The sequence below is a fragment of the Hypomesus transpacificus genome, chromosome 21 (genome assembly GCF_021917145.1).
Source record: "Hypomesus transpacificus isolate Combined female chromosome 21, fHypTra1, whole genome shotgun sequence".
Classification (NCBI taxonomy): Eukaryota; Metazoa; Chordata; class Actinopteri; order Osmeriformes; family Osmeridae; genus Hypomesus; species Hypomesus transpacificus.
The window spans coordinates 10,457,987-10,474,178 of NC_061080.1; the positions used below are offsets into that span (position 1 = coordinate 10,457,987).

A 16,192-nucleotide genomic window follows, 5' to 3' on the forward strand; every position below is an offset into this window, starting at 1 on the left:
ATGAGGTGTCTGGTGAAGGACCCAGCTCCTCTAAACACACTGGGTGAGAGAGACTGAGAACAACAGCTATTTACAGGACACTGTCTCTGTTACTGAACAGTAAATATATAGAGGATCAATGAGCCTCCATGACGCTGATCAGATACAGACTGTGTGTTCAGTGAGTATCACAGGATGTGATGGGGGGGTGGAGGAGCACTGTGTGACTGTTTCCTGTTTGACTGTTTCCTGTGTGACTGTTTCCTGTTTGACTGTTTCCTGTGTGACTGTTTCCTGTTTGACTGTTTCCTGTGTGACTGATCCTATTTGCAGCAAACTAATGAGGAGGACCTCCCTACAGAGGATCAAGGAAGAGGTAAGACAACAGACAACTTAAGATACTGTACTACTGGATACAAGTCAGATACACTAACCACTTAAATGCATTATATCTACGTATGTGTGTGAATGGTGTGTGTATATGTCTGTTTGTGTGTGCATGTATGACTGTGTGTGTGTATGGTCTTGTTTAACTACCATTGTAAACTTGAAACTACCTTTTGCTGGGCCCCACAACTTTAACGCAGTTTTATGGTTGGAATTATGCATATGTATGTACTACACACACATGTGTGTTTATATACTTATATACAATAACAAATATGTGTGTGTGTAGACCCAGAGGGATCCAGAAGGGCTCCAGCTATCTGATGATGGTTCCAGCTCGTCGAGTACATTATCACCATTAAGACAGGAAAGCCCAGTCTACGCTTACCGTCCCGCCCCTATTAAAAGGGAGTATGATTGTAAGAGACCAAGAGACAACAGACCCATTCCAACATTGTATTTATCCACTCTTCCTTCCCTCCCTCCTTCTCCCGTAGATGGAAGATGACAAGTGACAACAGGCCCATTCTAACATCTTATTTGTCAATTTTTCCTTAATCCAATGTTGGAAACAGCAATGTTCATGGTGAGCAAATGTTTAACTGGCATTTGTGGGTGAATATATAGACATATACTGTACATGAACCTCTCAACATAAAAATCTAATATTTTTCCTTCTCCTACTATAAAATCCTAAACTGCCAGAGGTCCAATGTCCATCCCCGGAATTTACCTTTTAGACTACATCCATTCTCAGATCTTACACCCTCAGGTAAACAGATGACATACTACAGTACAGTCAGTGAGAAGCAAACTGTCAGTGACATTTATGTTGAATTAAATTTAAAACTGTACGCATGCTCTTGTCAAGGACAACGTTGTTTTGAGAGGACTAGTAATTGATGTTAGATTTGCGGGGCAAGTCAGGACACCAAGATGTTACAAACAACCTTGTTTCTCTCTCTTCTTCTCTTTCTGTTTCTACCTCTCTCCCCCTTTTCTTTATAATCGCTCTTCTCAGGTGATGATCAGGTCAGCTTTAGACGCCACTTCTCTCAGAACTGTCCTAATCTCCTCGGACAGGTACTCCATGTTCAACACCCTAACTATCATACGTTTCAGTAAAAAATATTAAAGACCAACACATTTTTTGACATACATTTATTCAACATTTTAATATTATTACTACTGACACAATTTATTCTGGTACATCGATATGTGTGTCCTTATCAAGCACAAAACGATATTTACATAAATCTAGGTTTACGTTATAGCCTACTGCTGTTAGAACGGAATATGTCTGTGTGTGTGACTGTGTGTGTGTGTGTGTGTGTGTGTAGATGGAGGATGTCCCTGAGGAGAAGACGGAGGGTGAAGGAGATGAGGTGTCTGGTGAAGGACCCAGCTCCTCTAAACACACTGGGTGAGAGAGACTGAGAACAACAGCTATTTACAGGACACTGTCTCTGTTACTGAACAGTAAATATATAGAGGATCAATGAGCCTCCATGACGCTGATCAGATACAGACTGTGTGTTCAGTGAGTATCACAGGATGTGATGGGGGGGTGGAGGAGCACTGTGTGACTGTTTCCTGTTTGACTGTTTCCTGTGTGACTGTTTCCTGTTTGACTGTTTCCTGTGTGACTGTTTCCTGTTTGACTGTTTCCTGTGTGACTGATCCTATTTGCAGCAAACTAATGAGGAGGACCTCCCTACAGAGGATCAAGGAAGAGGTAAGACAACAGACAACTTAAGATACTGTACTACTGGATACAAGTCAGATACACTAACCACTTAAATGCATTATATCTACGTATGTGTGTGAATGGTGTGTGTATATGTCTGTTTGTGTGTGCATGTATGACTGTGTGTGTGTATGGTCTTGTTTAACTACCATTGTAAACTTGAAACTACCTTTTGCTGGGCCCCACAACTTTAACGCAGTTTTATGGTTGGAATTATGCATATGTATGTACTACACACACATGTGTGTTTATATACTTATATACAATAACAAATATGTGTGTGTGTAGACCCAGAGGGATCCAGAAGGGCTCCAGCTATCTGATGATGGTTCCAGCTCGTCGAGTACATTATCACCATTAAGACAGGAAAGCCCAGTCTACGCTTACCGTCCCGCCCCTATTAAAAGGGAGTATGATTGTAAGAGACCAAGAGACAACAGACCCATTCCAACATTGTATTTATCCACTCTTCCTTCCCTCCCTCCTTCTCCCGTAGATGGAAGATGACAAGTGACAACAGGCCCATTCTAACATCTTATTTGTCAATTTTTCCTTAATCCAATGTTGGAAACAGCAATGTTCATGGTGAGCAAATGTTTAACTGGCATTTGTGGGTGAATATATAGACATATACTGTACATGAACCTCTCAACATAAAAATCTAATATTTTTCCTTCTCCTACTATAAAATCCTAAACTGCCAGAGGTCCAATGTCCATCCCCGGAATTTACCTTTTAGACTACATCCATTCTCAGATCTTACACCCTCAGGTAAACAGATGACATACTACAGTACAGTCAGTGAGAAGCAAACTGTCAGTGACATTTATGTTGAATTAAATTTAAAACTGTACGCATGCTCTTGTCAAGGACAACGTTGTTTTGAGAGGACTAGTAATTGATGTTAGATTTGCGGGGCAAGTCAGGACACCAAGATGTTACAAACAACCTTGTTTCTCTCTCTTCTTCTCTTTCTGTTTCTACCTCTCTCCCCCTTTTCTTTATAATCGCTCTTCTCAGGTGATGATCAGGTCAGCTTTAGACGCCACTTCTCTCAGAACTGTCCTAATCTCCTCGGACAGGTACTCCATGTTCAACACCCTAACTATCATACGTTTCAGTAAAAAATATTAAAGACCAACACATTTTTTGACATACATTTATTCAACATTTTAATATTATTACTACTGACACAATTTATTCTGGTACATCGATAACAATTAACTGTCTTGTTTTACTTTAAAAGGTTATACCAGAGAAGTTTAAACCAAAGCTGATTGTCCATGAGAACAGAACAACATACCGGTAGGTTTCTAAAGGGTTTGGAGTGAACGAGGAACAGCATGTGGAAGCTGGTTTGTTAGAAGGCCTCACTGAAACGACTGCAGTCTTTAATTCTTAGTATTCTGTCTTTGAGTTTGAGCTCTTAACTCAGGGTTCCACAGGTTCCTGTGCCCCCATGCAGGTGTGTTTCAGTGCAGCACAACAGGCCTGGTGTTTGGAATGGAGGGGGAGGGGGAGGTGGTGTACAGGACAGTCTCCTGGGACAGGAGGCTTCTGGCGCAGCATGGCAGGAGGCCTGCAGGACCCCTGTTCAACATCGAATGCCCCCAGGAGTCTGTCCGTCAGCTACACCTCCCTCACTGTCAGATTCACTCAGGTGAGGGATGTGGGACTGAAGAATTACAATAACCATTCACCCATAGCATCCTCATATGACCATGACCATGACCTAAATGACCTTTACAGCATTTTTTTACAACAAATCCTCCAATTTCTTTTTTCAGAGGGTGGAGGTGACTTCCTGTCTGTGGCTCATGTGACCAATGACGGCTTGGAGTTTATTCCTCCTGTGACGATCACAGACTCACACGTCGTCGTAAACATCACTGGATTCTCTGCCTTCGGCAACACAGTTGGGGAGAGAGCTCCCATTTCCCCGATAAATGCTCTTGTGCTGTTGTTCTACCAGCCACCTCTTGTCAACGAGACAAGATCCATCCTGAATGTGTTGTTGCTTCCAAGTAATGTCGTTATCCAAGAGGTGAGCAGGTGAAGACCCAGTATGGTAGACCAGGTGAAATACAGAATCACGCCGGGTCTTTGTCGGCCTCAGCTAACTTATTTTCCTTCTCGTACTTGGTTCTTTAATGGATGAAGAATTGGAACTAAATAGCTCCAACATTTCAATGTGTTGTCCTCCCGTACTGTCCACTGCTGGGCCTGAACAGGTGCAGCACGAGAGGAGGAGGAGAAACGGAGATAAAGAGAGGTACATCGAGTCAGTGTCTCAGTGCAAACTGACCCCAAACCAGAAATACACCCTCTCTACGGACCCCCCAGACGCACATACAATAAAACCAAATGTAATGGTTTTACTGGAGTATATTGCAGATATTTTACTAATTGGCATGTTTAATTATTTCAGGATTTATTCATATATGATAACATTATATAACATAATGTTATTAACATTATATAACATAATGCTATTATGGGATCACAACAAGGATGTCATTCAACTGTATTTACTTTGTCTAGTCACACAGACAACTGAATTTCAGAACTATGTTTTATCATAAACTAGTATAAGGATATGTGTCTCTTTGATATTGAATGGATGTACCTTCTCTATTTCAGAAAGCTGAGTTTGTGACATTTGACTCTTATGACAATTACATCCCCACGTTTCGGCTGTTGTTTCGGACCTTCGTTGAAGAGGTTAACGTTCTTCTAAAAGAAATGGGCGCTTCTGAACATGTGTGGGAGGACCTGGTCTGGCTTTCAGGTAGTTTCATGTAACACATCTCCTGGTCTTTTCTCAACTCTAATTAAAGCACTTTCAACCCAATCAATGTTGCCATTGACATTTTTTCTGAACATTTATTTTGTTATTCATTAAAAGACACATGCAACATGCAACAGACACATGAAATGTCCGAATCAAGATGTAATGGAGGTGTATTGTTTTCTCAGCCTCCGCGTCGACTCAGCCTGCCCCCCAGCCTGGCCCCCAGCCTGCCCCCCAGCCCGGCCCCCAGCCTGGCCCCCAGCCTGGCCCCCAGCCTTCCCCCCAGCCTGGCCCCCAGCCCAGCCCCCAGCCTTCCCCCCAGCCTGGCCCCCAGCCCAGCCCCCAGCCTGCCCCCCAGCCCGGCCCCCAGCCTGGCCCCCAGCCCGGCCCCCAGCCTGCTCTCTCTGGACCGGTCTTCTTCAGGAGACACCGTTGGAGTCTGGAGACCCGTCTGGGCCTGCTGCAACCCCTCCTGCTGCGACTTCAGGACCTTAGAGTTCTGATAGACGAGGAGCGCGAGGAGGTTGTCAGCAAGCCCACCCAGACCCTCCAGAACCAGGCCCTGCTGGACATGTTGGCCAGGAAGGGGGAGGGGGCCCAGGAGGAGTTCTACCAGGCCCTGAAGGACATAGACCCCTACCTGGTCAGAGACCTGAAGAACAGCCAGAAGTCACTTGGGCCCCCAAAACGAAAACGAAGGAAACTAATCTGATTTAGTTTCCTTCGTTTCCATTTTTTCCACTGTATTGTTTTCTATTTCGGTTCAGCCAAATAATACTAATAATACTAAAATAATACTTTTTACTAAATGCTGATTGGTTAGTTGGGCGGTATAGAATCAAGAACAGCAGTGAGAGAGGTGCTGCGAAGGACGGTTGACAGCCTCTTGTTGTCACATCTGGTGGTTAGCTGGATAAATTGTGTTTTGAGTCTTTGAGCGAAACAAGAAGAAATTGCTTTCACAGTTTTCGTTGACATTTATTCGCATTTTGTTTTTGTTCTTTGGGAGAGGGGGTTTAGTGTTGTTGGATTGTAGGCTGTGGCACGTGAAGAGCAATTTACTTCCTTATCACATCTGGCTAGCCCTTTCACCAGCAGGGCTGCAGGTCAGCCAGCTCACCAGCAGGGGGCAGCACAGGTCCTTCCTCAACATTGAGACAGACCACAACCAACTTCCAGCAGGATCATTTCTCTCATCATGACAGTTTACTGACCACCCTTCAAATCAACAGCACTCAATGACGGAACTGTCGTTTGTTTTTCTTTTCTTATTTATATGAACTATGCGTTTGTTGTTTTGACACACATACAAGGGAATATTATGTTTAGATGAACTGCATTGTTACAATGTATAAGTAGCTCTCTGTTACATTGGGAATGTTAATTTCTCTTGTTTTATTGTAACCAACCAACAGCTTTCTTTTAAATAGAAGGTGATTTCTTGTTGTTGAAATGTTGAATTAAGCAATAGATAAGATGCTATTATTGCTCAGTGTTTTGAAAAATACAGACCGTTTCCTCTAGTACTTCTAGTGTTTATTGCAAGTTTCACAATTTCCTTCTTTCTGTGGAAAAAATAGTAGCAGGTGAAAGTTTTCTCAAAGGCACCTAATCTTTTAGGCGAAAATTTGGGTTGTCATTTTAGGCAAATATAACTATGAGTCCAATGTTATGTTTATAAAAATAAAAATAAACTATTTTGCACTCAAAGTAAGGTAAATTTTTTACAACGTCTGGCTCCGTCCCACTGCATTCTTATGCAAACCATAAGCTACAAATCGAAAGTAAAGCCGCGCGTTAATAGCTGGGTGTATACGTGTTGTTGCACAGATAACTTTTTCCACAGAGAGTAGTAGCCGACCAATAATCAAGCCAGATTTAAAGGTAAGAATGTTAAGAGTATTTTTGCAGTCGATGTGAAGATTGTGGGGGTGTATTAAAGGGTTTTCGCAGACCGTGATAGAAGGGTTTCGGCGCGCAGACCACAGAAAGGGCGCGCATAAAAACATCTGGAGTTTGGAAAAAGCTACCTCTTTAAGTTGTAAAAGTTTTACGGAAGAAAAAAACAAATCAATCAGTAATTATGTATTTTCTCAAACCGTAGGCCTACTTTCACGAAACCTGTTGGATTCTTTGACAAAACAATGTGTTTTACAATCTCGTTTACATAACCCAAATAGATTAGTGCAGCCGTTTCCGGGAAGTTCAAGTGCAGAATGTTGTAACAGGCGTGTTTATTTGGGGTTTAAAACGTCTCTATCAGTTTCAAAACAATCCTTCTGTAGGGTTCGTTTTCATGGCCCATCTGATCTTCCACGAAGACTGAGATTCTAGTCTTTATAATCAATTTGGCGACATGTCGTCTGGGGGAAATGACAGACACCCAGTCTGGTGTTGTTACGCAGGCTATTGTTGATACCATCCTATTCCACATCAGTCTGTCAGTAACGTATCAATAGGCTTCACCTGCCGTGAAAATAAACAGCCATACCCAGGGAATCCCATGGGATGTAGTGTAGTGCTGCGTGACAGCCGCAAAAATACGTGTAGGCTAATATAATGTTACATAACAGGTAAGATAAGGTCAATTTAGAAAATCCCTTCTCACTAGCCATCGTTCTCTCTCCCTCCCTCTCTCTCTTATATGCTATATGTCCCTCTCTGCATGTTGTCTGTCCAGGTGTGAATAAACATGGCCACCTTTATGCTGTTGAAGACCCTGGATGAGTTGGACTCGGTGCAGCTGAAAAAGTTCCAGTGGCACCTCTGCCAGGGGGGAGGCAGCTTCGAGGGGATCCCCAGAGGCCGGATGGAGAAACAGGACAGACAGGACACAGTAGATCTCATGGTGACGAAGTGGCCGGAAGAAGCAGTGGCCATCACTCTGGAGATCCTGAGGGCGATGGGTCAGAATAATCTAGCAGGGCGACTGGAGGTCCAAAGCAGGGGTGAGTCGATCAAATACAAAGAAAAACCTGGAATGTGGAACTGCGTCACAGTTCAAAGTGGACGTCACATTTAAATTAGTGCTGTCAAACGATTAAAATATTTAATCGCAATTAATCGCATTAATGTCATAGTTAACTCGCGATTAATCACAATTAATCGCACATTTCTATTTCTATCTATTCTAAATGTCCCTTGATTTCTTTTTGTCCCATTCATTTTTCAAATTGTAATGCTCTTATCAACATGGAAAAGTGGTTCGGATTGCTTCGTGCAAATATTTTTTGTTATTGAAAACAACATTGCAATCGCCTGGCTTTGACGAGGGGGCGGAGAATTTGCATCATCTGTGTGCTTGGTCATCAAGTGGTATTTCAGACTTGACGTGCTGCAATGATAGCTCATTTTACAACGACAAAACACACAGATCACTTTGGTCTTGTCAATGGAACCATTTGGCAACTTTTTAAAAGTAAACTTTCCATTCAGAATCTTATTGGCATCCATTTCGGCGTCTCGCGCTGGCCATCCACTCAAAACGTAAAGTTAACCTACTACCAGAGAATGTCTCATATCCGTAAACGGGCTCTGCTACTACGCTTTAGCCGGATCGCAAGCCAAACAAGTGTGTGGCTGTGCCTGTTGTTTTGTGTCCGGTCTAGCTAGATCCGGTGTGGTGTTGTAGTTTTTCTAACTTCGGTAGTTGTTGCAACAGCATGTGAAAAAAAAAAGTTTTCTAGGCCAAAAAGAGCGTTAATCGCGCGATAAAAAAATTGACGCCGTTAATTTGGGTTTGCGTTAACGCCGTTAATAACGCGTTAAACTGACAGCACTAATTTAAATACTAGTATTTTTGGACTCTGTAAACTTACATTCTCATTCCTTATTATTCCTCTCAACTGTAGCTTAGTTTGTACCCCTCCCCTCATCCCCTCCCTCCCCTCTGCTCTCCCCTCCTCTCCCTCCCTCCCCTCTGCTACACCCTCCTCTCTCCCTCCCTCCCCTCTCTCCCCCCTCCTCTCTCTCTACCAGAAGGAGCAAAAGCAGCTGTGGCCCCCTCCTCCTCTCCCCGCAGCGTCTCCTCTTCTGCGCCTCCTTCTACTCATGTCACCAACACAGCCCAGAATGGAGCCATGGTCTTCAACCCTACATTCGCTGGCTCCAGTATCGGTGGAGGAGTGTCAATAACAATAAACCACCCCCCCCCCCACCTCCAGCTAAACCGTAGCGATGACGTCTCTCTTAAAAGCCAGAGGCAGGTTCAGACCCTCCTGGAAGAGATCACTTCACTGCATTAATGTAAAAATAAAACAAATGTTTGCAATCCCTCAAATTATACATTCGGTAATAAATGATTGGTTTTGTGTCCCAGTGATGTTGCTTATTTTGTGACAGATTTTATTGGTAACCAACTGAAACATAGGTAGGCTAATACATATTTCTATGGATATTCTCATTTAGCATTGACATTGTATTTATTGTTTGTATCAGTCACCGTACAGGATCATCCAACAGGTTTTCAAATATTTATATTTAGGCCTACTCGTGTGTGTATATTTTGAGTACATAAATGGTAGGCCTAAGCATACGTAGGCTACTATCCAAGCATGGGCTACTTACAATTTACTATGAAAACCAATTTACCATCTCTTGTTAGTGTGTAATGTATTTTTTCTCCCTTTATCGCTTCGTTCTTCATTCGTCCTCCCTCCGCTAGAGGCGTAGTAGTGACCGAATCGCAATGTGTTGACGTTGCTCTGGTGACGTGTACGTTCTGGTTGGACCAGGAAGTAGCTTCCAGTGAGAGTTTTAAGAAAATATACCGCTAGATTCTTCGTCACTGGTTTGTCGACTTGTGGTATAGTTTACACAGTTTTGTATTGATAAGCTATCTAAATACTTTATCTGATTATTGCACTGGGTGAGACAGCTAGATCGTCAGGTAGTTGCTAGATATGGCTCCGAATCTAGGAGGCGTTTCGGTAGTTTTCGGTCCAACGTTGCTCGTGTTATTACTGGCCTATTGCGAGGCAAGAATACATCATTTGTCTCTGAAGGTAACATATTTTAGTTAATGTAATACAACGTAAATTTAAACAGAAATCCCAAATACAACAATATGTCATGTTTTCTATTATCTCATGATAGCATTCTTGACAGTTAGCAAGCGTCAGCTAGCATCTAGGCTAGCTAGATCTAGCTTAGCTATGTCGGGTGATGGTGACGTCACTTAGTTGACATGTTGTGATGTTATGGCCGGATAACAGAACAAGATTACTCAAAGCTGCGCACAGCTAGTCGTAACTAACAAGTTAGCTTGACTATGTCAAACTGTTTTCTAACGATGAGGCTAGCTATCCAGATAGCTACAGTACAACTCGCTATGTAGCTCAAATACATTGTAAACTGGGTGATGTTAAGATTAGAGGGTAGACTAGGCCTATTATTTCCTAATATGGCGGATCCCCTTGTTAGTCAGCCAAGATTGTAACGGGCATTGACCAGCTCGTTGTAAACGTGAAAAGCCTACGACTTCTGATGGTTGTGAGACGTAATCAGTTATCTTGATAACATGTCATCTCCTCTTTCTCCGCCCCCACCCCTCCACTCTTTTGTCCCCCCCAACGTCTCTATCTCTTCCCCTCTTGCTCCCAGAACGATAGTCGATTTATCATTCACCTCAACACCTTCGGTTTCTATACCAATGGGACACTAGATGTCAACCTGCGCTCTCTGCGGTTACCGAACAAACTCGTGGACTACACCAAAAACCCGGTGAGACCAACTAGCAGTGTTTGTTTGATTACGGGTTGCGCGTGGTTTTGGTCGTAACTACATCTGTTCTTGTTCTGTTCTTCAGGTGGGCTTCAGTCTTTCGAAGTCTCGCGTAAACGGAGTCCTGTCATACACTGTGAGTGCGTGAGACCAGCCGCATCCTGCGTCACAGCATAACTTAGCATAGCCTACATAACATGACATAACATGACTTGTCGATGTATTTTTATAACCGTGTCATCGTAGTCATAATACAATAAGCTGGAATAGAAGCATTGCAGAACTTAAATGTTGACGTTGTTTTAAAATGATGCTGACGTGGTGATGTTTTGACGTTTGACGGGGTGTGGTCTCTCACAGGCGGAGGAGACGGCGACATGTCCGCTAACACTCACAAAACCCACCAACGACGAGCCCCTCATCCTCTTCATATTCGATGTCGACAATCTCAGGTGTGTGTGAGAGCGAGAGAGAAAGAAATGAAGAATGGGAGAAGAAATGTGCGGGAAACGTCGAGCAGGTGTATATCTGTTCAATCCTTGTGTGTGTCCAGGGTCCATGTGAAGTCTTATGGGGATCAGGACAGCCTGCTGAAAGCCAGGATGAAGCCAACAGAGACCCCTGCGACAACAGAGACTGGAGGTAGAGGCTGGAGGGGGTGGAAGTAGAGGCTGGGGGTTGGAGGCTAGAGGAGGTGGAGGAGCAGGGCTGGAGGCTAGAGGAGGTGGAGGAGCAGGGCTGGAGGCTAGAGGAGGTGGAGGAGCAGGGTTCGAGAATTTGTGCGTTGGGAAATATATATGTTGTGATGTCTTCAGGCGCCAGGAGGAGGAGAGAGGGAAATGTCGCTGCCCCCACCGCTCAAGGGAAGCAGGAGGTGAAACAGGAGGTGAAACAGGAGGTGAAGGAGGAGGTGAAGGAGGAGGTGAAGGAGGAGGTGAAGGAGGAGGTGAAGGAGGAGGTGAAGAAGGAGGTGAAGGAAGCTGATACTGCCATCCAGGTAAGAATACTACTGTTGTGTGTGTGTGTGTGTGTGTGTGTGTGAGAGAGAGAGTGAGAGAGTGAGAGAGTGAGAGCTTACCTGTGTGTATGTGACGCTAAGGTACCTCCCTGATATGTATCCCTCCTTAGTTGGGGAAGATGAAAGAAGTGAACCTCGACCTGCAGAAAACCAACGACTCCTACAGCTTCAAGGTGAGTCCACACCTCCTCCTGCTACACAGCCCTCACACCTCCTCCTGCTACACAGTCCTCATACCTCTTCCTGCTACACAGCCCTCACCTCCTCCTGCTACACAGCCCTCACCTCCTCCTGCTACACAGCCCTCACACATTCTCCTGCTACACAGCCCTCACCTCCTCCTGCTTCACACAGCACCTCCTCCTGCTACACAGCCCTCACACCTGTCCCAGATAGCTCAATTTTTTTCTCTCTCCTCCAGTTCCGCATGACAATTGGCTCATTGACCGAGGGCTTGTACAACCTCAACTTCCATTACTGCAACAACCTGAAGCCTGGGGTAGACCTGCAGTACTCACTCCAGGTTAGTGTCTGTCTGTTTCTCTGTCTGTGAGTGTTGACGCACACATGCGTATGTCTGTTAATGCGTGCATATGTGTATTACGCCTGTGTATTGCGCACGTGTGTATTAACGTGTGTGTGTGTGCGGCAGGTGGAAGTGACAGAGAAGAACCCAGGAGGGTACCTGTCAGCAGCAGAGATCACTCTGCCTCGCCTCTACATCAGCATGGCTGCTGTCTTCTTCACCGCAGCCCTGGTCTGGGTCTACACACTGATGAAGCACAGGTACACACACACACACCTGGTCTGGGTCTACACACTGATGAAGCACAGGTACACACACACACACCTGGTCTGGGTCTACACACTGATGAAGCACAGGTACACACACACACACCTGGTCTGGGTCTACACACTGATGAAGCACAGGTACACACACACACACCTGGTCTGGGTCTACACACTGATGAAGCACAGGTACACACACACACACCTGGTCTGGGTCTACACACTGATGAAGCACAGGTACACACACACACACCTGGTCTGGGTCTACACACTGATGAAGCACAGGTACACACACACACACCTGGTCTGGGTCTACACACTGATGAAGCACAGGTACACACACACCTGTTCTCATGTCTGTGCTGTGTATGTCTCCAGGTACAGTGTGTTCAAGATCCACTGGCTGATGGCGGCTCTGGCCTTCACCAAGGCCATCTCCCTGGTCTTCCACAGTGTGAGAACCCGGACCACTGGAACCCTGACCACTAGAACCCTGACCTTTAAAACCATGACCACTAGAACCCTGACCACTAGAACCCTGACCTTTAAAACCCTGACCACTAGAACTAGAACCCTGACCACTAGAACCCTGACCTTTAAAACCCTGACCACTAGAACTAGAACCCTGACCACTAGAACCCTGACCACTAGAACCCTGACCACTAGAACCCTGACCTTTAGAACCCTGACCACTAGAACCCTGACCACTAGAACCCTGACCTTTAGAACCCTGACCACTAGAACCCTGACTAGTCCAGAACGATGTCTGTTCTCACCCTATCTCTGGTGCTTGTCTGTGTTCCCTCCCACAGATCAACTACCACTTCATCAACACAGAGGGACACCCCATAGAGGGCTGGGCTGTCATGTACTACATCACTCACCTGTAGGTCTGTGTGACAGAGAGGCTGTCATGTACTACATCACTCACCTGTAGGTCTGTGTGACAGAGAGGCTGTCATGTACTACATCACTCACCTGTAGGTCTGTGTGACAGAGAGGCTGTCATGTACTACATCACTCACCTGTAGGTCTGTGTGACAGAGAGGCTGTCATGTACTACATCACTCACCTGTAGGTCTGTGTGACAGAGAGGCTGTGTAACCCTGCTGGTGTGTGTGTGTGTTAACACTGCTGGTGTGTGTGTGTGTTAACACTGCTGGTGTGTGTGTGTGTTAACCCTGCTGGTGTGTGTGTGTGTGTGTGTTAACCCTGCTGGTGTGTGTGTGTGTTAACCCTGCTGGTGTGTGTGTGTGTGTTAACCCTGCTGGTGTGTGTGTGTGTTAACCCTGCTGGTGTGTGTGTGTGTTAACCCTGCTGGTGTGTGTGTGTGTGTGTTAACCCTGCTGATGTGTGTGTGTGTGTTAACCCTGCTGATGTGTGTGTGTGTGTTAACCCTGCTGGTGTGTGTGTGTGTGTTAACCCTGCTGGTGTGTGTGTGTGTGTTAACCCTGCTGGTGTGTGTGTGTGTGTTAACCCTGCTGGTGTGTGTGTTTGTTAACCCTGCTGGTGTGTGTGTGTGTGTTAACCCTGCTGGTGTGTGTGTGTGTGTTAACCCTGCTGGTGTGTGTGTTAACCCTGCTGGTGTGTGTGTGTGTGTGTTAACCCTGCTGGTGTGTGTGTGTGTGTGTTAACCCTGCTGGTGTGTGTGTGTGTGTGTTAACCCTGCTAGTGTGTGTGTGTGTGTGTTAACCCTGCTGGTGTGTGTGTGTGTGTTAACCCTGCTGGTGTGTGTGTGTGTGTGTTAACCCTGCTGGTGTGTGCAGGCTGAAAGGAGCCCTCCTCTTCATCACTCTGGCGCTGATTGGGACGGGCTGGGCCTTCGTCAAATACATTCTGTCAGACAAGGAGAAGAAGATCTTCATGATTGTCATCCCCCTGCAGGTCAGAGTGTGAGTGTGTGTGTGTGTGTGTGTACCTGTGGAGGTGTGTGTGTGTGCTTAAATGTTAATAATAAATTGACTTTTGGTCTGCGACTTTGGAAAAAAGCGTCTGCTAAGTGAATAAAATGTGGAGGTGTAAAAATCGAGTGTGTGTGTGCGCAGGTGCTGGCCAACGTGGCCTACATCATCATCGAGTCCACGGAGGAGGGCACCAGTGAGTACGGCCTCTGGAAGGAGGTGCTCTTCCTGGTCGACCTCATCTGCTGCGGGGCCATCCTCTTCCCTGTCGTCTGGTCAGTGTCTGGAACTACGCTTTGGGAGAAACACTTTTTTTCAAAAACGTTTCTAAAGGTTGAAAAAAAAAAAAAAAAAAGTTGAAAAACTATAAACATTTAACATAATGTTTATGCAGGTGTGACTTTAATGTTTTGTGTGTCTATAGGTCCATCCGACACCTACAAGAGGCCTCTAGCACTGATGGGAAAGGTAAAGAATGAATTGTTTTTACGTAATAGTGTTGTTGATGTGGTAATGTGGTTGATGATGTTGTTGTTGTTGCCTGAGCATCTCTCGGTTTACCCCTCAGCTGCCATGAACCTGGAAAAGCTGAAGCTCTTCAGACATTACTACGTGATGGTGAGTACCTATCCATCCATCCTGCTCCAGTTTGATTAGTATGCTTGAGGGAGATCCTTGTCCTATGGATATCTGACATCTATACCCTTCCCTCCCTCTGCTCTCCCTTAATGCAATAACATGTCTTTCCCCTCCTCCCTCTCTCCCTGCCTGCCCTCCTGTCGTCCCTCCAGATCGTGTGTTATATCTACTTCACCAGGATCATAGCCATCCTACTGAAGGTCACCGTACCTTTCCAGTGGCAGTGGTGCTACGAGGTACGTCCACTTCTGATGATGTCACACTCTCACTAGTGCGCTGCCTCCGATGATGATGATCATGATGGTGACTGTTGGTCTGGACATGACCCCCTCATCCCTCCATCCCATCACCTCCCCTCCCCTCCCCTAGTTCCTGGTGGAGGTGTCTACGCTGGTCTTCTTTGTGCTGACAGGATACAAGTTCCGTCCTGCTTCTAACAACCCCTACCTCCAGCTGCCCTTGGACGAGGAGGACGTGGAGATGGACGAAGTGTAAGAGGGAGGGAGGGAAGGAGGGAAGGAAGAGGGGCTTTTGATTAAAGTGTAAAGAGGGTGACACACTTGTGGTTTTAACATTCTCCTTCCTTCACCTACATCCCCCCTCTCCCCTCCCCCCCTCCTCTTCATCCCCCCTCTCCCCCCCCCCCCCCCCCTCTTCAGAGTGACAGAGTCAGGGGCTCTGGAGGGCGTCTCTAAAGTCAAGAAGACCTCTAACGGCCGCGAGCGTCAGAGAGAATCCACTTTGTGAGACTGTGTGTGTGTGTGTGTGTGTTGCTGTGGAAGAGGAGAGGAACAGAAGAAGAGGTTCCCCCAGTCTCCCCTGTCTGAACTGTGAGTGGCTGCTGCTATGGCAACCGCTGTCTGGCTATGCAAACAACACGGATGTGTCGGACCTTGTCTCTGCCCTCCTCAGACTGTCAGTGGTTTGTTCCAGGAAGTGAGGGAGAGCAGACCCCCCCCCCTCTTAGACTCAGATGGAACGGTCTTGTTCCTTTGTTTAGACCTGTTCTCTCTGTCTCTCACTCTCTCTCTATTACTCTCTCTCTATTACTCTCTCTTTTTCTCTCCATTTCTAACTCCCATGTTTCTCTTCCCTCCCTCTCATTCTCCCCTCCTCTCTCCCTCTACCTCTTTCTTCCTTTAACTTCTGTTCTCTCTCTCTCTTTCTCTCTCTTGTACTTTAAATTGTTCTTATCTCCCTCGCTGTTTGAACTCCAAAGA

At 45.6% G+C, this 16,192-nt stretch overlaps 2 protein-coding genes across 4 annotated transcripts; both read left to right on the forward strand.

The window, feature by feature from the left end:
- Positions 1-6,062: 6,062 nt before the first annotated feature.
- On the forward strand, positions 6,063-9,221 carry LOC124483429 (caspase b-like). Of its 3 annotated transcripts, none has more exons than XM_047043885.1 (3): positions 6,063-6,156; positions 7,585-7,852; positions 8,883-9,221. In XM_047043885.1, the coding sequence occupies exons 2-3, from the start codon at positions 7,597-7,599 to the stop codon at positions 9,146-9,148; spliced, it is 522 nt and encodes a 173-aa protein (XP_046899841.1). In that variant the 5' UTR covers positions 6,063-6,156; positions 7,585-7,596; the 3' UTR covers positions 9,149-9,221. The 3 variants fall into 3 exon arrangements, with proteins under 3 accessions (XP_046899841.1, XP_046899842.1, XP_046899840.1); XM_047043886.1 differs by lacking the exon at positions 6,063-6,156 and adding an exon at positions 6,632-6,788 and having other exon boundaries at positions 8,756-9,221; XM_047043884.1 differs by lacking the exon at positions 6,063-6,156 and adding an exon at positions 6,632-6,788.
- A 375-nt stretch (positions 9,222-9,596) lies between these two features.
- On the forward strand, positions 9,597-16,049 carry LOC124483403 (protein GPR108). Its single transcript, XM_047043846.1, has 18 exons — positions 9,597-9,907; positions 10,506-10,625; positions 10,711-10,761; positions 10,986-11,077; positions 11,179-11,267; positions 11,441-11,622; positions 11,754-11,816; positions 12,065-12,166; positions 12,296-12,429; positions 12,811-12,886; positions 13,245-13,318; positions 14,199-14,316; positions 14,478-14,608; positions 14,758-14,801; positions 14,902-14,951; positions 15,125-15,208; positions 15,342-15,463; positions 15,632-16,049. Exons 1-18 carry the CDS (start codon positions 9,806-9,808, stop codon positions 15,717-15,719), a joined length of 1,722 nt encoding a protein of 573 aa, XP_046899802.1. The 5' UTR covers positions 9,597-9,805; the 3' UTR covers positions 15,720-16,049.
- Positions 16,050-16,192: the final 143 nt, after the last annotated feature.

Excerpts from the sequence above, each read along its gene's own strand:
- LOC124483429 (XM_047043885.1), top strand. The coding sequence starts at position 7,597 with ATGGCCACCTTTATGCTGTTGAAGACCCTGGATGAGTTGGACTCGGTG. Across the intron at positions 7,853-8,882 it reads ACTGGAGGTCCAAAGCAGGG|AAGGAGCAAAAGCAGCTGTG; the intron begins GTGAGTCGATCA and ends TCTCTCTACCAG.
- LOC124483403 (XM_047043846.1), top strand. The coding sequence starts at position 9,806 with ATGGCTCCGAATCTAGGAGGCGTTTCGGTAGTTTTCGGTCCAACGTTG. Across the intron at positions 10,626-10,710 it reads TGGACTACACCAAAAACCCG|GTGGGCTTCAGTCTTTCGAA; the intron begins GTGAGACCAACT and ends TCTGTTCTTCAG. Across the intron at positions 12,167-12,295 it reads ACCTGCAGTACTCACTCCAG|GTGGAAGTGACAGAGAAGAA; the intron begins GTTAGTGTCTGT and ends TGTGTGCGGCAG.